This window comes from Podarcis bocagei (assembly GCF_964188305.1).
Source record: "Podarcis bocagei genome assembly, chromosome: 8".
Classification (NCBI taxonomy): Eukaryota; Metazoa; Chordata; class Lepidosauria; order Squamata; family Lacertidae; genus Podarcis; species Podarcis bocagei.
This window is the reverse complement of record NC_138133.1, coordinates 30013877-30037614: the sequence shown is the minus strand read 5'-3', so window position 1 is coordinate 30037614 and position 23738 is coordinate 30013877. Positions and strand designations below refer to the sequence as shown.

Here is a 23738-nt window from a genome sequence, read left to right as displayed (position 1 = left end):
CCCATATGCTCTAAGGGAATAGTTTTTAAATTTCTATGTTTTACAGTCTCCTATGATAGTCTCCATGAACCACTGTTAAAAGAAAATAATTCCTGCTCCAGGTACAAAATAGGTAAAGGGACCCCTGACCATTAGGTCAAGTTGTGGCCTACTCTGGGGTTGCGGCGCTCATCTCACTTTATTGGCCGAGGGAGCTGGCGTTCAGCTTCCAGGTCATGTGGCCAGCATGACTAAACTGCTTCTGGCGAACCAGAGCAGCGCACGGAAACGCCGTTTACCTTCCCGCTGGAGCGGTACCTATTTATCTACTTGCACTTTGACGTGCTTTCGAACTGCTAGGTTGGCAGGAGCAGGGACCAAGCAGTGGGAGCTCACCCTGTCACAGGGATTTGAACCGCCGACCTTCTGATCTGCAAGTCCTAGGCTCTGTGGTTTAACCCACTGCGCCACCCACGTCCCAGGTACAAAATAGGATAGAACAAAAAACCTTGTCCTTTGAGACTGTATGGGAAATAATGGCAGTGTCCTTATTTACACACCTTGTTTTCTGTCGCTTGAGTGGCATCAGATGAGCCTGCATTATATAGAGTAACCCACTGCGATCGCTACTCAAGCCTACGGGGTTGTCAGGCAGAATCTGCAGTGTAAATGCATCACCACATATACAGGCATGTGCCACAACAGAGGGTAAAATATAGTCTCCAAAATGCCTCTTTCACTTTTCCGCATTCTGTCCATTATTACTCTGTGTTTCCTTAATTGCGAATACAGCATGACCCAAGAAGCCGAGAACTGGGATGGTACAGATGGCATGGAAGAAGCCATCATTCTCTGAAACATAGTTCTGCTATTTCAGCCGGTCTTACTCATTGCAGTCACCTGGTACTCCTGAAATGTTAAATCTGTACCTCCATCCATTGTGAGGCTCATACTAGCCTGCCTTACATGCTGCTGTAAGACTGACTAATCTATGTGAAGAGCTGCAAACAAAATTATAAAAATGAACAATGTGAAATTAGAGTAAAATAATAATAAATAATATGGATTTAGATAACTGGAATTAACAGATCAATGTGGATTAGGATAGCTTTAGTTTTGAAGCCATTAATTTCCTAAAAAAATAATAATCACAAGTGAAAGTGTTTAGTGTTTACATATTTTAAATACTTGTAACTCGGTTTGTCGCCGTTTTTTCCAGGCAGAAATGATCCGCGCAGCTTTCCAAGCACAGAGGGCATATCTACTGTTGACCTCGCAGTATCAAGAACCTCAGGAGGTAAGAGAGATGTGGGAGAGGTGGCTTTTTTTAGTTGGATGGCACTGAATAAATGCCTTGTTGACCTTTCCAAACTTTCTGAGCCAATGAAGTCACTTCTGATCGTTCACACCAATCATTTATGAGTCCTGTGCATGTCATGGGCATGTGACCTGTTTGTAATTAACACAAAATAGGCAAACCACCAGAATGTGTTTGCTTTGACATATCCTGAACTCAAGGACATAGAGCAAAGGTTGTTAGGGGTCTTATACAAATATATCAGTATAGTTGTCAACTGTAGCGTTCATATGGTAGCCCTAGCTTCCTACAGTATTACCATTGCTATTTTTCCAGAGAAAGAGGTGCTGGAACTCACCATGAAAACCTCCCTTGTTCTCTTTTTATGGCAATGGCGCCCACCTGAGAGGTGCCAGCTCTGAGTTCCAGCGAGTTTTGGCTGAAAAAAGGCCCTGGGTGTTACAATAACCTGATGTGCACGGAATGGTCCAGAAGAGAGAAGAGAAGAGGCTCCCCTATAACTTTGTTTGCGATGTCATCTGTGTTTGCCTCTGCTTAAAACCTAAAACTATGCAGTCAGTGTGAAATCCAAACAGGAAAGCCAACCATTAGTTTACTAGAACTCACAGAGCAGAGAAAAGCGAATGAAGGTGACAGCATCTCAGTGCTGCAGAAAAGTGAGTAATTGTGTCATTCTGCTGTCTAGACGGCTTGCTTTAGTAATGTAAAGCTGTGAATGAGCTGGCTAGCTGTGATCACAGCATAGTAGCTTTGCAGATATTCAGAAACAGCATTGTAGAGACTGAGGGGATTTGCCGAGTTCCTGCCGGGTTGGATACAGGGATGTCTTATTTTAAAAGAGGAAATACTGGTGGGGGGATGTCTGTCCTCTGCTTTAAGAAGCAAGTGAACTCAGGAACAAAATGGAAAGGGTGTTGCTGAAACTTCTTTATACTATGATGAACGCAAAAGGGCAAGCAAAAAATATGGTATCTGGGATTTCCTCCACTTATTTCATTGGGTCACAAATTTTAGGGATTTCTTCAGTATCTGTACCTAGCAAATCACAACCAAGTGTCCCTCCAGTGCAGTTTAGATTTGCTTTCAGCAGTTAAGTTTACATTTTATTCCTTCTTGAAGCACTTTTCTTTCTGTATATGCAAAAATAGCAAGAGCGGAGAAGATCATTCCAGCTGGCATGCCAATCCTACATCAACTACAATAAATTACTTAGCAGGGTGAATGTTATGTTACTTTTTATGGTCATGTTCTATATTTGTATGTGAAGTGGAAATGATCACATGACAAAAGCACCCTCTGATATTAGAGCTTATGTATACCAGCTAGTGGCTGTTGCCTGCAGAATCACCTTTTAGAAAGCCGTGATTGTTTCTGAAACTCATTTCAGTTATTTAGAATTCATTTCTGATTTCTTCATATCAACTATGGCAAAGTACTGTAAGCTGTACTTTAAAGTCAGGAAATAAGAGTGGAGAGCTATATATATATAAAGCATTTGGGAGCTTTTCTTACTAATTAAGATAATGCGAGATTACTGCTAGAATCCAGACTCCTCTACAAGTTAAAGCATTTTGTAACATAGTTGTACATGCGGGGATTCCAGATTTGCCACTGATTCCAATTTTCTTAAAATCTGTCAATGCAGCTGTTTTAATTCTGACCCTTGAAACTTACCTTTGGAACCCAAAATATTATTTTTCGAAACAGTAGTAGAAATATGTACAATATGTTGAGAATAATACCATGAAGCTGCACCCAGACATGTTTTCCCTCCCCACCACTGCAGAATCTGATTTTTCATATACAGGAGTGTTGTGCCAGTTTCAAGTGGCAAGCAGTAAGAACTCTGGTTCAAGTTGCCTAATTGGATTCAAAGCAGATTAATGTTATATTCATCACAGCACATATTATAAAAATGTAGCTTGAGAAATTTTACTGCATACCTAACTTCCCTTTTACTGTTTTCTATTGCACTAACCCTAATAGAGCACTGGTAGCTTGAAAACTGGTCAGATGTAATAAGTTTATAAGAAAGGTAACCTATGTGATGCCTCTTGGATGTTGTGGACTACCACTCTCATAATCCCAAGCCAGCATGGTCTACGCTAGAGTAGAAGAAGAAGAACGTAAGGGTTGAGGGAGCCCCTTTCCTCCTGCCTCCCCAATTACAGTATTGTGGCTTCCAATAATCCTATACAAGTCTGTTGAATTGTGATATATAGACTATAGAGCATTATAAGCAACCTCTGATCAATTCCTATTATCATATTATTTTTAAAAACGCAAATGCAAATCCTAAAACTAGCTTCTAGAAGTATCTGCACAGGGAGAAGTTGGCTCCTTGCCAAGCAGTGCAACTACAGATAGTGAGATTAGTAACAGATGCTGCTGAAAATACAAATGGTGTTTTAAAAACCCCTCATTTAAAAACGTGTTGTTCATAGCTGTCAATAGCCCAGCTGGTCTGATGCTGAAATTCTGTAGATGGACATACCTGTCATTAATACACAGATTCTATATTCAAAACTCAGGATTCTCAATACAGAACAAACCTAAATCACAATGAAGTGTGTTTGTTGTGTTCATAGTCCATAGAAGTGGCACACTGCAAAAAAGGGGGGGAATAAGAACAAATTCTCCTACTTTAAACTATATGTTATGAATTATTATTATTGTTGTTATTATTAATTACCTGCCCTTCACCCAAAGGGTGAGTTACAAAAGCATAATATTAAAAACAATTAAAAACAATTAAAATCACCAAAATAAGGTAGGTCCCAATATATACATACCTCAAGCCAGGGTAAAGAGCAGCATTTGCCAGGAGATCATATAACTGTAGAGTTGTAAGGGACCATGAAGGTCATCTAGTCAAACCCCCTCAACGCAGGAATCTTTTGTCCAACATGGGGCCCAAACCCACAACCCTGAGATTAGGAGTCCCATGCTCTACTGACTGAGCTATCCAGGAATCCTGTATAATGAAGGCTGCAGGTGCAGGGAGTTCCATGGTTTAAAGTCTGCCGTAAAAAGGTAAAGGTAAAGGGACCCCTGACCATTAGGTCCAGTCGTGACTGACTCTGGGGTTGCGGCGCTCATCTCGCTTTATTGGCCGAGGGAGCCGGTGTACAACTTCCAGGTCATGTGGCCAGCATGACTAAGCTGCTTCTGGCGAACCAGAGCAGTGCATGGAAACGCCGTTTACCTTCCAGCTGGAGTGGTACCTATTTATCTACTTGCACTTTGAGGTGCTTTCGAACTGCTAGGTGGGCAGGAGCAGGGACCGAGCAACGGGAGCTCACCCCGTCGCGGGGATTCGAACTGCCAACCTTCTGATCGGCAAGTCCTAGGCTCTGTGGTTTAACCCACAGCGCCACCCACGTCCCCAAAGTCTGCCATAGACTTATGCAATCAGCCATGTGATTGGAAATAAATCTCAGTAAAAAAAATATGATCTAGATTTGCTCTGTGTGATTCAGGATGAAAACTTCTCACTCAACAATGTGTAAGTGCAAGGTTATTTTCTGCTATGGAATTTCCTCTGATATTTATTCTGTGTCCTGACCCTCACTGCTAGATACTCCCTACTCCAGGTTTGTCCAAGGCTTCAGTGCTCAAATCTGAGTGAAACATAAGGCAAACTAAACAAAACAAGTTTCAACAGGTACACAAGAGGCAAGAATACATGGTTAAGCACTAGCTAAACTGTTGACCCAGCAAATGACATCTTGCCTGTACCTTCCTTTTGAAGTAAGGGGTGGCACCACTATTTGCACAGCGAGTGTCCTGCACCCTAGGACTGGACCTTCCTTTGAACAGGCTGGCTACACAAGGTTCGTTTGCATAGCTGCTGTCACCATCACATTCTTGGAGATGGGGGTGGCGTCAGAGCTGGGTTAGCACCAGACTTGTTCTCCTTTGTCTCCCCCAAAGTGGAAGGCTCCACCATGGCTGGAAACATTGGACTAGGGTTGTCTGGATGCTCCTCCATGAATCTGAAGCAAGCCTAAGTGCAGCAGCAATGGCACTTAAATCTTTATTAGAAAGCAGCAGAACAGCAGGAGCCAAGAAGTGTCTGAGAAATTGCCAAGCCACAGGCAATAGTGGAACCTCTGAACCCAGAGACCGTTCGCCAGTGACCCACCTTGTCAACTTGGGCTGGCTGTACAACTTTCTGACTCCTCCTCTCTGCAGGTCCAGTGTGCTCCTGTTCTGTCAGCAGTAATAACACTACTATTTCTTTTTAATATTGCAGAGTGAAGTGACCATTCTTTTAAAACCAATATCAGAAAAGATCCAAGAAATTCAGACATTCAGGGAGAGAAACCGAGGAAGTAAAATGTTTAATCATCTGTCAGCAGTCAGTGAAAGCATTCCAGCTCTTGGGTGGATAACTGTGGTGAGTTTTGAATTTTATGTTTTTCTTTTTTTAAAAAAAAATCCTTATTTTTGCCCAGCTAATGTCAAATTCAAGTTGCGTCTTCTCCCCCTCCCTATGTTTCAGAATCTTCATGGTTATATTCTAAAATGCAAGGAAGTTTTGCCTTTTGATTTTACATCCTCTCACTCTTTGTCTTTCTCTTTCTCCACTCTTTCATCATTTACATAATGGTCCTCTACCTTTCCTTAGTCTCCTAAACCAGGACCTTATGTCAAGGAGATGAATGATGCTGCTACCTTTTATACAAACAGGGTACTAAAAGACTACAAGCATAGGTAAGTTACTAAAAAAACTTTTTTGCTACATTTCTCTGGTGATATTTCAGAACCAGTTTTATCAAGCCCTAAAGAATACCATATTATTTTGTATCTACTACAAAAATTATTTGAGAAATATGTGTTGTCTCCCAAAATCACAGATTGGATTTTGGCAGACTTAACTAGATTTGTCCATCCTGGAGGTGGGGTGGGTAGGTGGGTTGGGATTTCGTTTTTGTATCTTTTTTCTTTTCTTTTTGGTAATTGTTAATATACTGGAAATCAATAAAACTATATTTATGTTAAAGAAAGAAAGAAAGATGTGTTGTGTACAATATAACCAATATTGTGTTCTAAATTTAGCAATGCAATAACTTCAGATAGAGCCACTTTAAAAATTGTATTTATTCACATCATTTCACAAATGTCAATTCTGCTCTAAGGAGCTGTAAAAGAGCAGAACAGTGCATAACAAGCAAGCTGCTACCTAAGGCAGGCTTCCTCAACCTCGGCCCTCCAGATGTTTTGAGACTACAGTTCCCAGCATTCCTGACCACTGTTCCTGCTAGCTAGGGATCATGGGAGTTGTAGGCCAAAGATATCTGGAGGGTCGAGGCTGAGAAAGCCTGACCTAAGGTGTATTACAAATCTTCAGAGAGATGCTTATACAGTAATTCTGTATTATTTTACTATCCTAAGTCAGCTGAAGATTTCATAGCCTCCAGGCCTTTTTTCAATGGCTGGACCCTCCTTTGGTCCTAGCTACGCTGGCAGATTCCCTTACGCTCTAGCTATGTTAGATTGGTATATTCACCCAGCACAAAAGCCGAAGGAGAAAAAGCCAATGACAAGGATTTATGCATGATGATGGGGACGTGTTCCAAGCAGATGCCACAGTCTCTGTTTTAACTCACCACTAGTAATGTTACATGTACCTGTGAAACTAATGCAGCCACATTCCAGCCAGGAAGAGTGAGGAGGCTGGAGGAAAAATAAATATGCCAGTTCCACAACTAGTGTATTTTCCTTCCCTTGTCAGGAATATGTATGGGGAACAGGCTCGCTCAACCTGCCTCCCAAACTCTCCCTTCACCACTGTTGAAGAACTGATGGTAGGGAACTGGTGGCTGTTGAGCTTTCCACAGCTGCAGCGAGGAGACATCTGATGGTGGACCTCCTTTTCTGCTGGAATACCTCCTTCTTTGCAGCATCTGCAATATTCTGTTGGGCCTGTGATCCCAGGGATCGAAGGGTTGCCCTCCCCCCCAAAAAAATGTTTAATGCATGCACAAGTATTTTCCATTATGTTACAGTGATTTGCGCCATGTTGATTGGGTGAAGTCATTCTTGAATATCTGGGCAGAACTTCAAGCATACATCAAAGAATATCACACCACTGGGCTCACATGGAGTAAAACTGTAAGTGCTTCATTTCTTAGAATTTCCTTCCTATGCAAGAAAAGTCAAGTAATACTTATTCTCTCTTACCCTGGATTCAGTTACAGATAGGTAGCCGTGTTGGTCTGCCATAGTCAAAATAAAAAAATTCCTTCCAGTAGCACCTTAAAGACCAACTAAGTTAGTTCTTGGTATGAGCTTTCGTGTGGTATCTGAAGAAGTGTGCATGCACACGAAAGCTCATACCAAGAACTAACTTAGTTGGTCTTTAAGGTGCTACTGGAAGGAATTTTTTTATTTTGACCTGGATTCAGTGTTCCCTCTGATCCTTGGAAATGGATAATTGAGGATATTATATTACAGAAATTTACTGTGAGGAAAAAGAAGCTCCGAGTGAATGTACCATTACTTGCCCTCTCTCTTAAATGGGTAATGTAAGACCTGATAATGCTAGCAGCTGAATTCAGGAATCTGTGTCAACCCTAAGCTCAGTGATAAAGACCACATTCATGTCACACTTGTTAAAGTCAAGGGCTCTCTACATGCTGCTGTAGAATGCAGACATGTTTAATGAAATAGAAAGTTTGCATTGAAGGACAGACGACGCGATTATTGTCGCATGCAGTTTGGCCCCTGAGGCGTAAGACAGTACAGTCAAATCTCGGTTGTTGAATGTAATCCATTCTGGAAGCCCGTTCAGCTTCCGAAATGTTTGACAACCAAGGTGTGGCTTCCAATTGGTTGCACTCAAGCGGAAGCTGAAAACTGGAGCATTTACTTACGTTCGGGAACCGAAAAGTTCCAAAACGGAGGCATTCGGGAGCTGATGTTTGATTGTAATGGCTGGCAAGGAGTAATGGCCGCGTGCCTGACTTCCTGGCAGTGGAGTCGCTTACTGGGAGGGGTGAAGGCAAGGGGATGTTAGTGCTGAGTAATCACACCAGTAAGAGCAGCAGATTGGCTCCACAGTGTTCCTGCACAGCTCTGACATCGCTGCCCCCTCAGCTCTCCACCTCCCCCGTAAGTGACTCTGCTTCCAGGTCAGGTGTGTGGCAGTTCCTGGCATAAGACATCCAGATGTAAGCAAAGTGACTTGGTGTGGTAGGTTGAAAACATTTCAAGAGTTAGTTTTCAGGAACTTGGTTAGTTCTATGTGGCCTCATCCAGATCCTTTGCTTTCTTCTTGTCTTCTGCGTGGTGTCTAATTGTGGTGTGTATTTAGCATTTAGCAAGAAGCAGGTTCACCATCTAGAGCTGTAAGAAATGCCAGGTGTTTTGTTGTTGTTTAGTCGTTTAGTCGTGTCCGACTCTTCGTGACCCCATGGACCAGAGCACGCCAGGCACTCCTGTCCTCCACTGCCTCCCGCAGTTTGATCAAACTCATGCTGGTAGCTTCAAGAACACCATCCAACCATCTCATTCTCTGTCGTCCCCTTCTCCTTGTGCCCTCCATCTTTCCCAACATCAGGGTCTTTTCCAGGGAGTCTTCTCTTCTCATGAGGTGGCCAAAGTATTGGAGCCTCAGCTTCACGATCTGTCCTTCCAGTGAGCGCTCAGGGCTGATTTCCTTCAGAATGGAGAGGTTTGATCTCCTTGCAGTCCATGGGACTCTCAAGAGTCTCCTCCAGCACCATAATTCAAAAGCATCAATTCTTCGGCGATCAGCCTTCTTTATGGTCCAGCTCTCACTTCCATACATCACTACTGGGAAAACCATGGCTTTTACTATACGGACCTTTGTCTGCAAGGTGATGTCTCTGCTTTTTAAGATGTTGTCTAGGTTTGCCATCGCCTTTCTCCCAAGGAGCAGGTGTCTTTTAATTTCGTGACTGCTTTCACCATCTGCACTGATCATGGAGCCCAAGAAAGTAAAATCTCTCACTGCCTCCATTTCTTCCCCTTCTATTTGCCAGGAGGTGATGGGCCCAGTGGCCATGATCTTCGTTTTTTTGATGTTGAGCTTCAGGCCATATTTTGCGCTCTGCTCTTTCACCCTCATTAAAAGGTTCTTTAATTCCTCTTCACTTTCTGCCATCAAGGTTGTGTCATCTGCATATCTGAGGTGTTTAGTTCAGTGCAATTTACTCATCATCATAACTTGCCTTCTAAATGAAAGATGCCAAGACTTACAGCTTTTTAGCCATATCAGCTCACCACTAACAGGCAAAAAATTGTAATGAAAGAACTCTTTTAGAAAATGGGAAGGAAATGTATCTCAATAATTATATTTATTATAATGAGAAAGTCAGCATGTGAAAACAGCACTATATTCGTCCCTCCTGTGCTATAGAAACTGTCATGGGTGGTAGAGTTAATCACCAGACCAAAAATTGGCTCGCTAAACTAAATAGTGTGGCTAAATGTAACCCACACTGATGTACAGACAGCATGGCAAATCCACAACAGGTGATAAATGGCACTAATCTTTTTTTTTCTTTTAAGATGGCTTCAGATAAACAGCCAAAGTGGATTAGATTTTTCTATAGAGGCAGCAATCATCAGCTGTTTCACCTTGTAACTAGCATATCATTGGGCAGCAGGAATGCTGGCAGACAGGTGGCCTAAATGTTGTAGTTAGCAGGGACAACGCTAGTATACATTTACAGAAGAAACACCTTAACAAAAGATTTATGTCTCCTTGTCATAGTCCACCTGTTCCTCTGGGCTGTTACATGATATTTTGAGCTTCACAATCCTCATCTTTGTCTGTGTGTATACGTGTGAAGAGGACAATATGGAGCTCTGTAATCATATTAAGCATGTAACTAGGATTATAAGAGTTTGTAGTGCTTGTAGCTTTTTATTAGGAGAATGAAAATTTCCCCTTTGAGACTCCCAGTAATTGGTTTCCTGGAGGGGGGTGGATTTTCAATTCATTTATGTCATTGCTCACACCACCTGTCCCCCTCGTTCACAACTCAAATGTCTGTAGGCTGATTAGGCACACATCCACAAAATTAATTTAACTATCGTTAGCATATGAAACATAATAGTGAAATTTGACTTGTGCTTGCCAGTGTTATGTTTTAAAGTTCAAATGCTCCATTTTTGTTCAGACTGTCTTTTAAAAGATAAATATTAATGGGAAAGAATAAGGTGTTGTTATATGTATTATTGAATAGCAGCAGCAATGTACAGTTTTCTGCTATGCGGTAGGTCTTTGATACCTTGTTTTACAGAAGGAAACTGAATCTCATAGTCAGTGTTAGCTGACTTGGCCACCCAGAATTACTCCATGCCTAACCTGGGATCTGAACTTGAGCTGAAGTCCAGTTATTATCTACTGGACCACAGACTGATTGGTTGAAAGGTGGAGACATGAATGTAGGCATAAGGAACTTTTTTACAATTGAGTGAGGTAAACAGTAGTGGTATATGGACTCTTCTTTCTAACACCTATATCCCATTTCCGAGCTTGGTTCTTCAAATGCCACTGACTGAAGATGAAAATTAGGAGGTCAAACAACTGAGAAGCAAAGAAAGTGAATGTGCATTTTACTTCAACTACCAGGGGGAGTCAATAGCAGTAGAAATATGTATGCAGGAGCCACCCCAAATTTTATGTGTCCAGGGCAGCTGTCTACCAGCTCCATCTGGTACACAGGCTGAGACCCTACCTGCCCACAGACTGTCTTGCCAGAGTGCTGCATGCTCTAGTTATTTCCCACTTGAACTACTGCAATGCACTTGACGTGGGGCTACCTTTGAAGGTGACCCAGAAACTGCAACTAATCCAGAATGCAGCAGCTAGGCTGGTGACTGGGAATGGCTGCCGAGACCATATAACACCGGTCCTGAAAGACCTACATTGGCTCCCAGTACGTTTCCGAGCACAATTCAAAGTGTTGGTGCTGACCTTTAAAGCCCTAAACAGCCTCGGCCCAGTATACCTGAAGGAGCATCTGCACCCCTATCATTCTGCCCGGACACTGAAGTCCAGCGCCGAGGGCCTTCTGGTGGTTTCCTCACTGCAAGAAGTGAGGTTACAGGGAACCAGGCAGAAGGCCTTCTCGGTAGTGGCACCCACCCTGTGGAACGCCCTTCCATCAGATGTCAAGGAAATAAACAACTATCTGACTTTTAGACGACATCTGAAGGCAGCCCTGTTTAGGGAAGTTTTTAATGTTTAATGTTCTATTGTGCTTTTAATTCTGTTGGGAGCCCGCCCAGAGTGACTGGGGAAACCCAGCCAGATGTGCAGGGTATAAATAATAAATTGTTGTTGTTGTTACTATTACTATTATTTATTGCTAGATCTTGATATCAAAGGAGTTGACAAGGACGGGCCATAGTTTGGTGGTACAGCATCTGCTTTGCATGCGGATGACCCCAGGTTGAATCCTTGGCATCTCCAGCTGCCTGGGAGAGGCCCAGTTTGAAACTCAGGAGAGCCACTGCCAGTTTGTGTTGTTGGCATCCGTCCATCTTGGGAGACAAAGGAGGAGTGTGCCTTTGGGGGTGAAGTCAAACCGTTGGACAGGTTCAGCAGCTGCTGTGGCTGTAGAGTTCCACCAGTTTGTGTAGACCAGTATTTCCCAAACTCGGGTCTCTGCTGTTTTTGAACTACAGTTCCCATCATCTCTGACCACTGGTCCTGCCAGCTAGGGAAGATGGGTGTTGTAGTCCAAAGACAGCTGGAGACCCAAGTTTGGGAAACAATGGTGTAGACCATACTAAATGAGCCAGTGGTCTGACTTGGCATAAGGCAGCTTCCTATGTTTGTCTAAGTTCAATAAAAGCTATTGCAGGGCCTCTGATCAACATCTTCCCTGTCCCCAACACACACTTACCTTGGCCTCCATTGTGTGGAGTCTAAAGCACCTGCCAGTGGAATGACACCAGTGTGGTTTCTGTACCTGCACAAAACCCAGGTGGTTTCTGTCCAAGTGTGGACACTCACAACTCCCACTTGCCAGAGGGCAAGGTAAGTATGTGTAGCCATCATTGATCAGAGTTCCTGCAGGGATATCTCTCCCCCATGTTATGTTGATCTCCAGTGGAAGGAGATGGAAGTTGAGGAGCAAAACCTTAATCCTTAGAAACTTCATTTTGTATCTCCTGTCAACATTAGGAACTTGGCCAACTTCATTCCCAGGGCAGGAGCTGGTAGCTCCCACACCTCATCAACGCAGGATTTATTACCAATTGCAGTAAGGCTAATCTAGTATTTTTCTACATAAATACTCCTCAGAAAACTAATGATACACTTGACATTAAAATACAATGTGCTTCCCTTCAAAAGCAAGTCTTTGTTGCATGCATTTATAATCCATAATCCTGATTCCCTTTATGTTTTTTGGAATTACTTTCAAACAATTCCACGGTTGGCAACAAATGGATCTTATTTGCGAATGAGATCAACCCCCAACAGATACTTTGGCACAAATACTTTCGTATGTTACTTGCCCAAACTATATGCTATAAGGGGCAGCAATGAGAGAGCAGCTGTTGCTAAGGAAGGCAGCTGACATAAACCTAGAAGACAGACGTCGTGACCATTTGTGCTAGTTAAATAGCTGTTTAAATGCCTTTTTATAAGGATACATTGTTATTAACATCTGCTCACACTTAATCTAAAGAATGGTTTGGAACAGCAAGCACCTGCTGGATTAAGAGAAGGGTGGACTTTTGAGAAACTGTAACACATCTTTCTTGTACAAGGTCCTAAACTGAAGTCTGTGAATTCGCAGTCCTGCAGCTCCCTCATGCAGGCAGTGCTCAGATAGACGAGATTTTGTGAGGAAACGGATGGGCTGGGACAGTTATTAAGCCCCAGCATGAGCCACTGTGGCCAAAGAGGTTACTTGGGCATAACTGCTCCTTCAGAGACAGTGCTCCTTCCAGAACCAGGAGGTAGAGAGGGAAGGCTGAGGCAGTGATAAGGTCAGCATAAAGCAAACACACTAGTTTGGCTCTATCGGTGTATTTGCACTGTGCCAGCCGCCCTGCTTCCTTGCTCCTCCTGGTAAGCAGCAGTGATGCAACTGGCTGAAGGAGCACTGCCACCTCACTCAGCCATCTGCTGCTGCCATTACCCCATTGCTGGGAGGACGAAAAGTAGATGGGCTGGTTTTCAAAGCAGAGAAGAAAGAGCAAACCTGGATATGAAAGGGTTTTTAAGTCCCTCATTGCCTCACCTTCCAGGTCTTCTGTTTTAGACTAGCCTCCACAAATGGGCCCAGACTGCACATGTGGGGTGGTGGTTTGAAAGCACCCATGTCAAAGCTCCCTATATAGAGGAAGCCCACAATTTGCACAGGCTTTACTTATGTAAGCGCAACCGTATACAGGCAGGATAAATAAGTAAATGGAGAGCCAGGGAAACCCACCATTCTCGGCTCTCCATTTATTTATTTCCTGAGCACCCAGCAGATTTTCCTTGCTTGACAGACTTTGGGAAGGCGGCACAAGGACTCTGGAACACTGCCAGAGGCCCCTCGCTGCCTTCCCAAAGCGGGGTGACCAAGGCACCGGGCTTCGGGAAGGAGGTACGCGTACCCCTGGAATTGAATCCTTGCATAAGTGGCAGTCCTACTGTATAGCAATTTAACATACTGGGAAGATGTGATAGCTCAGGAGTCATTTTGAGCATGAATTTTGATGCTGTATGGACCAGATTTGCATAGGGTTTTGTCAATCTCTGTGAGTGCGGCTCCTCAACAGGACCCATGCTAATGGAGGTAACTTACAACTATTTCACTGGCAGGCAAAAGCCAACAGGCAGTAAAACGAACTACAGTCATACCTTGAATCCCCAATGCCTTGGTACTTGGACGTTTTGGCTCCCGAACGCCGCAAACCCGGAAGTGTATTTTCCAGTTTGTGAACGTTCTTTGGAACCCAAATGTCCAACGGGGCTTCCACGACTTCCAATTGGCTGCAGGAGCTTCCTGCAGCGAATCGGAAGCTGTGCTTTGGTTTCCGAACGTTTTGGAAGTTGAACAGATTCCATTTGGCTTCCAAGGTACAACTGTACAAGAAAAATACAAGAGAAAAAGCACACAATATTAACAGGAGGTGCTTCAAGTTACATTGCTGATTAACAGCCTGATGGTGTTTGTTTAAACTCCACAGACTTCAGTGATACATACTTTTAAATAAGAATGCGTAGGGTTGTACCTAACTTTTTGTATTCTAATATTACATTACATCTTGTCAGTCCTTGGGATGGTATAATAAGTGACCACTATTATCAGGTTGATATTTTTTTTACCACTAATCTTTCTTTCCATAACATTTGGTGTAAGTTCACATATCATGCATGGTTTAGCTGAAAGTGCATGTCCTGGAACAAGCCTTGGAAGATAAATAGAAAATTCCATATCAGAGTTGTTAATTGTAAAGACGACTAATCAGTTTAGGAATATGAATAATACAATTTGGTTCCCTGGAATAATCTTTTTTATTCATTTATATATTGTATATTATTTTATGTAATACAGGTTGTAGCTTGTCTTTATGTTTATTTTTTCCTGAAACTATTTTGTGATGGCCAATGGTTTTTCCTGAAACTATTTTGTGATGGCCAATGGTTTTTCCTGAAACTATTTTGTGATGGCCAATGGTTTTTCCTGAAACTATTTTGTGATGGCCAACTATTTTGTGAAGGCCAAAGGAGACAGAATTCCAAAATTTCATAAATCTAAACAGTTTGTTTTTTTACAGGCATCCAAACCTATTATTTGTTTTCTAACTGTGACCACCTTGAACCTTTAATATAATCACTTAATTCTAGGTTGTTGTTGTTTTTTAATCATGCAGTCCACAATGAAATTATGGGATCAGTGCATATTCCATCATACAAAAAGTATAGTGCAGAAGAGTTTCTTGTGATTTGTGGCACCATTTGTTTATATAGTTCCAGACGCCTTTTTAAAAATTTTCCTTATAGGGTCCAATCGCATCAGCAGCATCTGGGCTGTCTACTCTAGCAAGCAACCAGGGTCCTCCTCCACCACCTCCACCTCCTCCTCCACCACCACCAGGACCTCCTCCTGTCTTTGATACAGAAAATGCAAAAGATGATGCAACTGCAACCCGCTCAGCCTTATTTGCCCAGCTGAACCAGGGAGAAACAATTACCAAAGGTGCCAAGAAAATAATACATTTGAAATTTGATAGTCATTATCTTTTTGTTCCTTCAAGAAACAAAACACCAAGCAAGCTTTCATTAACTGCCATGCGTCTTTCTCTAGGGCATAGAGCCACTGGTCAAGGAAGCGCAAAATGACATCCTGATTGCTTTCAGGACCCTGTGTACACAAAAGTACATCAATTAGAAACCTGATGCCACTCTTGTAACATTAATTTGCTGTCAGTTGATTCCGGAGTCTCTTTTGATGTTGCACGCCTTTGCATTTTGAGAAACATTAAGTGTTGTGCTCTTAATCAGACATAAAGCTCTCAGTTGGTAGAGCACGAGGCGCTCCATTTCAGGGTTGTGGGTTCAAGCCCCACATTGGGCAAAGGTTTCCTGCATTGAGGGGGCTGGGCTATATGACTTGTGGTCCCTTCCAGCTCTGTGACGCCATGATACTCTATAAATAGAATCAGGCATAATGCTTTTCTGCAGGCAAAGTTGCATTAAAATGCAAGTGCCTGTTGATTTATCAAACACAACACAATAGCAAAAGTTGGGCCACCATATCAACCAATCTGATGAAGGCGATGCTTTTAGGTGTACGAAGGTGCTATTTTTGTACAGCTGCTTGTGGTTTTCTTAGGGCTTCGCCATGTCTCTGATGACCTGAAGACTCATAAGAATCCCAGTCTTCGGGCTCAGGGGACACCGATTCGATCTCCTACAAAAAGCCATGCACCAAATCTTACTACTCCCAAGCCTCCCCAGCAGAGCCACTGTCCTGTGTTGGAACTGGAAGGAAAGAAATGGAGAGTGGTAAGTTCAGCTCACCTATAAATGACCTTTACTAGAGTAAACTGACCTGGTTTACTGAACTTTCTCTGGAGTAAACAGTGTGCAAAAGGTGTACAGTCGTACCTTCGACTTCCAAAACGTCCATTCAACTTCCAAAACGTTCAGAAACCAAAGCGTGGCTTCTGATTGGCTACACGAAGCTCCTGCAGCCAATCAGAAGCTGTGGAAGCCCCGTCAGATGTTCGGGTTCCAAAGAAGGTTCGCAAACCAAAACACTCACTACCAGGTTTGTGGCGTTCGGGAGCCAAAACGTCCGAGTACGAAGGCGTTCGGGATTCAAGGTACGACTGTAGTAACGTACTGTATGAAACAGCACATTCAAGCATCTCAATGTTTCCCTTTAAGTAAATGCCATAAGATGTTGGTGTAACTGTGCTCTGCATGAAATAGCATACTGCCATATTTCCACAGACATAAGTAAATTGTGAGGAGGTGGAGCCCCACTTAAGAACATGACCTGGAATGATTGGTGCATGACGGTGAAAATAATTATGCAGTCTTTGGGAAGAATCCTCAGAATTGCTTATTTGCAAATATTGTTAGAAAGTTGGGTATGGTATTAACAAATTTGCAGAACAAATATTGCTTCCATCTAAAAGTCAAACAAAGGCTGCACTTTCAGTGCCGTTCCCTTGATGACGGGCATGTTTGACGTCTTATCACTGCAGGTAGTTTTTTCTTTAAAAATGTGCTTATTTAAATTTCACCCAAAATGTTTGGAAACTTCACCCAAAATTGGATTAATTTCATTTGTTAAAATCTTAAATAATTAAACTTTGAAATCATTCTAGATAACCTCGTCTAGCCCAAAGAAATACACAAATTACTGATACCATGTATTCCTGTGTTGATTCTCAAAATCAACTGTGGGACTTGCAGCTTGGTGGAAAAGCAGGTGATACACCAAAAGAATGTAGTTGCAGGTTAGATTCTCACCCACTTTTTGTGAGATAATAGTGATTGGGAGAAAAGTGCAAATGTTAAAGCTAATCTGTGGTTTGTTCCTTCTTTTCTTTCTTTTTAATGCAGGAATACCAAGAAGACAAGAATGACCTTTTAATTTCTGACACTGAACTCAAGCAAGTAGCTTACATTTTCAAGTGCAACAAATCTACATTACAGATGAAAGGAAAAATTAATTCCATTACAGTTGGTACGTGTGCTTATTTCTAGAGTGAAGACTAAGGCTGTAATCCTATGCACATATACCTGGAATAAGCCCTGTTGAATATAGTGAGACTTACTTGGGGCGGGGGGGGGGGGGATATGCATAGGATTGTAATGAATGTCCTGCAAAGCTTTTATAGGTGATAGCACTTTAGGACACAATTGTTACTCCTTTTGAAATCTGTGGGGATAAGAATGTGAATAAAATTAGCTAGGCTCTCTGAGTTAATTCCAATGTTAGTAATACTCATCCATTAAAATTAATGGACATGATTAACATAAGTCTGTTAATTTCAGTGGATCTACTCTGTGTAAATCTTAATTAGCTACAACCCGCAAACATTTGCAAGTTGTAGCAGTTAAATGCGCTCTCATATGTTCAACAACAAAAAGCACTGAATACATTTTGTGACCTTTTTATTTCTCCCCTTTTTTCCAGACAATTGCAAAAAGTTTGGCCTTGTGTTTGACAACGTTGTGGGTATTGTTGAAGTGATCAATTCCAAGGATATTCAGATACAGGTAAACAACCATTCATAACACTAATACAGGGAACCAAAAACAAGAAAGATAGACTCTCCTACTCCACCTGCTGAGGTTCCACTGATCATCAGCTTCCACCAACAGCTCCTCTTTGTATTTTTTAAAAACATGCATGTTAGATGCAAAGATGCATTTAACACCGTGTCTAGTTGGGCCTTTAAGTTATATCTCACTGTTGCTTTCATGCTCTACTTGTGAGCTTCAGCAACATTTACACTATATTTATAACATGGTGTGACTATTAATTCTCTCCATTTTATATATGCACCTAGAAATGTGCTCTTTGTGACCTCAGGCAACCTTTGCTCTTTTATAGAGAAAGGAGGAGGGAGGGGAGAAATATCACCAGGCATTGCTCTTGACAAGCAGTGACTCAGCCCATCAATCTGTGGTGTCCTTTACATCTGTTAAACTTTCAGTAAGAGCTGGCTAATAGCCATCTGCTTAGTTCCCTGTACCCGCCTTCAAAGAAACATGCTTATTCTATGGAATATCCTGCTTAGGGAGGTCCTCTGATCCACTTTCTCCTCTCCTTTAGGGGGCATGCAAAGGTCATTCTGTGCACAGGTGAGATGGAGATAGGTTGTTGATGGATGATAATATTTTACAATCTAGGTATCTGAAGAACTGCCTGCAAACCTCCTTGATTGTTTAGGTTTTCCTCAGATGGATCTTGCTCCCCTTAGCTGATTGCCTGGCACCTATTCTGATTATATTTTCAATGCCAGGAAAAAAATTTTTTTTGCCAGAGAGCTGAATGTCACCTGATTCTGTTTCAATGGAAGGTCTGTTGAAATTAAAGTGGGTAACATGAGAGCAATGCTTGGCGAATTTTTTATGCAACCATTCACAGTTGTTTATAACATGGTGGCAACGGACTATGGGGGCTGACTTGTGTATTGAATTACCATTGAAATTTTGCTGGTTTTAATTAAGCTCTGCCTGGCCTGGTGTAAAAAAAACCACACTTCTCTGTTGGTGTTAACATCTTTTTCTTTACTATTTTGATTTGTTATAAAGTCCTTTGATTGTTCTGCAGGTAATAGGGAAAGTGCCAACCATTTCAATTAACAAGACTGAAGGCTGTCATATATACCTCAGTGAGGAATCATTAGATTGTGAGATTGTGAGTGCTAAGTCATCTGAAATGAACATCCTTATCCCAAAGGATGGTGATTATGTAAGTGTAATATTTTAAAACTTTCTGATACAAATTTCTGAAATACACACTGAATTGTATACTGGCAGCAAGTTGCTTTGAGGAAAACAGTTTTTTGGATTAAAGTAAATCGTTTCTGGAATATATACAGTATAATTAATATATACTCATTCTCTTTCTCTTTTTGTTCTGGTGTGGTGTTCTGTGTATAGTGTTAAGGTTTAGACTTATTATAAGTTATTGTTAAGTTTAAGTTGAGTCTGCTGCAACTGAATTTCTTTTGGACAGCACCAATCCTGAATGTATTGGATTTGTGAACATTATGCTCATTTGCCTTCAGTAGCAGTAAAGCTCTGCTGGATGAAATATTAATTGCCCCTGGTCTATTTTTTGGGAATCCTGCAACATGTTTAAGTTTTAACTCTGCTAACTATACATTGGAGTCTGCTCTGGATCAATATTGAGCAGAATTTCAGTGATAGCATTTTCTTACTTTTTGGCATTTATGCTATCCTAACCTTATGTTCTAACCCTACACATAAAAGATTGGGATGGTTGTCATCAAATTACATCAAGAGGAGAAATCACAAATCTGCTAGTGCAACAAAAAATGAAAAAATGCCACACTTGTTTTCCCCCCCTGAATGTAATCAAGAAGGTCCTTTATAGCATGACTGACTTATAAAAGCCTTCTCAGTCATGTGCCACTAACAGTGAGTGCATCAGTTTTCATAACAGCCACTTGTTTGACCAACTGACATTGTCAATCTTGTGTCCATATAGAAAGAATTTCCTGTTCCTGAACAGTTCAAGACATCGTGGGATGGATCCAAGTTGGTCACTGATCCTACAGAGATTGTGGGTTAACTTCCTAGAAACCAATGACCACAATCTCCAAAGAAATTCATCTTTAAACAGCAGCATGAAGAAAGTAGCACTGGTTTGAAATGAGTGATAAGCCTTCCATCAGCTACTTCGTGTTCTGGAAACCATACGCTGTATTACATAGTATTTTTCCTCCACTGAAACTATCTCTGCGGAGGAAAAAAGTATACTGATGTACACAACTATGTTTGAGGGAGGCATGAACGTTTATTTTGCCATGACACACTTTGAAACCACTGCACAGCCCCTGTTCACTTTTTGTAGGCATCCTGATATTCTCAACATGTCCACAATTTGACTTTGTTTGCAAATAGGTCATACACAATGTCATGTGAATGTATAAATATTTTTTAAATTAGCTATTCAGGTTACTGGCTATTTCACTGCATACAGGAAGCCAAATGTCTGCATGATACACTTTTGTCATGTTTCAGTGCATTCCTTTTTTAATGTTTTGACCGGTTTAAAAAAACCGTAGGAGGTTAAGATGTTCATTTTAGATTTCAGTTCATTCATGTATCACCTAATAAACCTGGAGCCCAACAAGTCTGTAGTTCTTATATGTCTTTGTGCTTCTGAAAGTTGAAAAGGTAGAACTCTCAGCAATACAGCTGCTAATGGAAAAGAAAAGCTATATTTTTTCAATTTCTTATTTCCCTTAACCATCTATTTTTAACAAGGAGAGTTTGCTGTTATCTTTGTTTCTGTTCAATTTTGTTGACGTTAGCTCAGAGATAATTTATAGAAAAAGATATTTTAAACTTAAGTAAATCTGCATTCTACTGAGTGTCCCCCCCCCCTTCTCCCCTGTCCATTATAACATTTCCTTGTTTGTAGGCTTTACTGTTTACTTGGGTCAAACAGTATTTAACAACCTAATCGTGGGGGGGGGGGGGAATTGATAACATAAAGGGTCTGAGCTGAATGTTAAGCATCGTTTCTCCTGGATCTCACAAATGCTAATTATTCCTATGTCTGGAAGGAACAAGAAGACAATAAAATACAGTGTCTTCTGGGGTAAGGCCAAAGCTTACTACTTGCCACCCTACCAAACATTAATGAAGACATGGTAAAAAGTATCAGACTTAAGTCACAATCTGAGATAGACCCACTGAAATCAATATACTTGCTATTACAGTGTTGCCTCGCAAGACGAAATTAATCCGTTCCGCGAGTCTCTTCGTCTAGCGGTTTTTTCGTCTTGCGAAGCAACCCTATTAGCGGCTTAGCTCTATTAGTGGTTTAGCGGCTATTAAAGGCTTAGCGGATTAGCGGCTAAAAGGCTATTAGCGGCTTAGCGGCTTAGAAAAAGGGGGGGGAGCAAAAAAAAATCGGAACACTCGCAAGACGTTTTTCTCTTGCAAAGCAAGCCCATAGGGGAAATCGTCTTGTGAAGCAGCTCAAAAATGGAAAACCCTTTCGTCTAGCGGGTTTTCCGTCTTGCGGGGTACCACTGTACATTGTAACGTTAGTGCACTGATTTCAATAGGTGCACTCTGAGTTAGATACTGCCCTGTTTTCCATTCAAGGAATAGGATTTTGCTTCAGAAATGCTAAGAACTATTCCACACTTGGATGTTATATGTCTCTTGCTGTTTTGTATGTAGTACCCCCCTCTGCCTGCATACATCCACTCTATCATTGTGAAGGCTGTGTTGCTGAATAGCACCATTTTTATTATACATCCTGGCCGCCATCTGTGAGAGTGCCAGCTTTTGCAATAAAATACACTTCCAGACCACTGTCTGGAGATTAGAGTGGCTCCTAATAATACAGAAGTTGGTTATCCTAGTTATATATCTTATTTTGTGTGTTGGGCAAGGGTGTATTTCTGCTTCTATTTCCATTTGTAAGGTATGCATGCATTTATTCAAAAATGTACGTTAAGAAAAGCCATAGACTATTTCTGAATAAATTTTGAACTCAGACTAAAAGGATTGTATTTTGGGAGATGGGCTTGACTTACACGGTCCATATTTTTAATTTGTAACACTAATGTGATGTGCAGTACATGTTGTATGATTTCAATACATTTTGATTTTGATTACTTATACTACTTTGTAACAGTGAAATAATGGTAATATGCTTGCAAAGCTAGATCAGGATTTAAATCGTGCCTACTGCACCTTACAAGATATGTAACTCCTTCATTTTTAAATTATATTTGACTGTAGTACTGTATAGCTACTACAACAAATAGTGCTCACAGAATAAGATTTTGCTATCTGATGTTTGATCTGTATGTATAATGTTGTTGTGGGTTTAGTACATGTCATTTTTCAATAGTAAACCTGACATGACTAAAAATAAAATGGTAACTTGTTTAAATATAATGCATTGTAGAGGTTTGGTTTTTGGTTTTTTTTTTAAATGCCTTTCATGTTCAAAAATTATGGGAGATTTGCGTATATAATAAGATGCATTTAACTCACAAGCACTTACATCTGGAACTGAAAAAGAAATCAGTCTTCTTGACAACAGATGAGCTGCACTGGGGTGAGTGTCCCAATGTTGCAAAGCCACAACTGAAAAGATCCTAAGCAGAGTATGAGCCGAGAGTCAGCAGACGGAGAGGCTGAGAGGAAGACACTACACAAAGCATCTGCCCTTGCCCATCTGATTTTTTAGTGATTTATTTACTTATATGTTGCCAATGTGTGTGGCACAAAGCACCATACTACAAACCCCAGTCCCCCACCAAAGGAGCTTACCAATAGGAATTTTGGCAGATCAGGATGTACAAGGGGGTAAGGAAGGGAAAAGAAAGCTAAAAGATATATGTATCCAATGCATCTTCAAATTTGCTCAAATTACATAATGAATGATGAGCATGTGATTTAAGTGGATTTAAGTTGAGCTGATGCAGAATTGAGAACCTTGAGGACACACGCACTACCCAGGGAAACATGAAACTACATGTTACGTTTTAATCAGAGGCAATTGACATTTGTATACTGGTTATAACATTTTGCATCCAAATTCTATAGTCAGACATAATGCAGCAGCGAGTTAAATGGGACTTTATAAGCTGAGAGTTAATTGCACAATGAAGAGCTTGATTTGTAAACATGCTGGGTAAAATGCTCAGCAAAGTAGAGTATTGATTTGTATTGTGTAACTGGTACTACAACCAACTCTCAAATACTGTACTGAACATAATTCCATCACTATGTCAAAGCTGAAAATTGCATTGTAGGTACTGTCAAACTACAGGACACCTATAAAAAGGTGTGGGTGAAGGACCCCTGGATGGTTAAATCCAGTCAAAGGCAACTGTGGGGTTCGGTGCTCATCTTGCTTTCAGGTCGAGTTAGCCAGCGTTTGTCCACAGACAGCTTTCCGGTTTGTGTGGCCAGCATGACTAAACTGCTTCTGACGCAATGGAACACTGACAGAAGCCAGAGCACACAGAAACGCCATTTATCGTCCAGTCGCAGCAGTACCTATTTATCTACTTGCACTGGTGTGCTTTCGAACTGCTAGGTTGGCAAGAGCTGGGACAGAACAACGGGAGCTCACCCGTTGTGGGGATTCAAACCGCTGACCTTTTGATCGGCAAGCCCAAGAGCAGGGGGCAGCAACCTAAGCCCCATGGGCTGGAAGCAGCCCATGAAGGTCGTTTGACTGGCCCATGAGCCACCCCTGAATTGAGTTGC

The 23738-nt window shown here is 41.5% G+C and overlaps 1 protein-coding gene across 3 annotated transcripts in view; it reads left to right on the top strand.

Moving 5' to 3' along the window:
• Positions 1-20963, top strand: part of CAP2 (cyclase associated actin cytoskeleton regulatory protein 2) — a 40416-nt gene extending 19453 nt beyond the window's left edge. For all 3 annotated transcript variants that reach the window (XM_081206472.1, XM_081206474.1, XM_081206473.1), the window contains 10 exons: positions 1199-1276; positions 5553-5696; positions 5928-6013; positions 7309-7414; positions 15285-15480; positions 16117-16289; positions 17358-17481; positions 17935-18017; positions 19078-19218; positions 19981-20963. In XM_081206472.1, coding sequence (XP_081062598.1) covers positions 1199-1276; positions 5553-5696; positions 5928-6013; positions 7309-7414; positions 15285-15480; positions 16117-16289; positions 17358-17481; positions 17935-18017; positions 19078-19218; positions 19981-20064 — 1215 coding nt within the window. In that variant the 3' untranslated portion in view covers positions 20065-20963. The remainder of the gene's footprint in view (positions 1-1198; positions 1277-5552; positions 5697-5927; positions 6014-7308; positions 7415-15284; positions 15481-16116; positions 16290-17357; positions 17482-17934; positions 18018-19077; positions 19219-19980) is intronic.
• The last annotated feature ends 2775 nt before the right edge of the window (positions 20964-23738 follow it).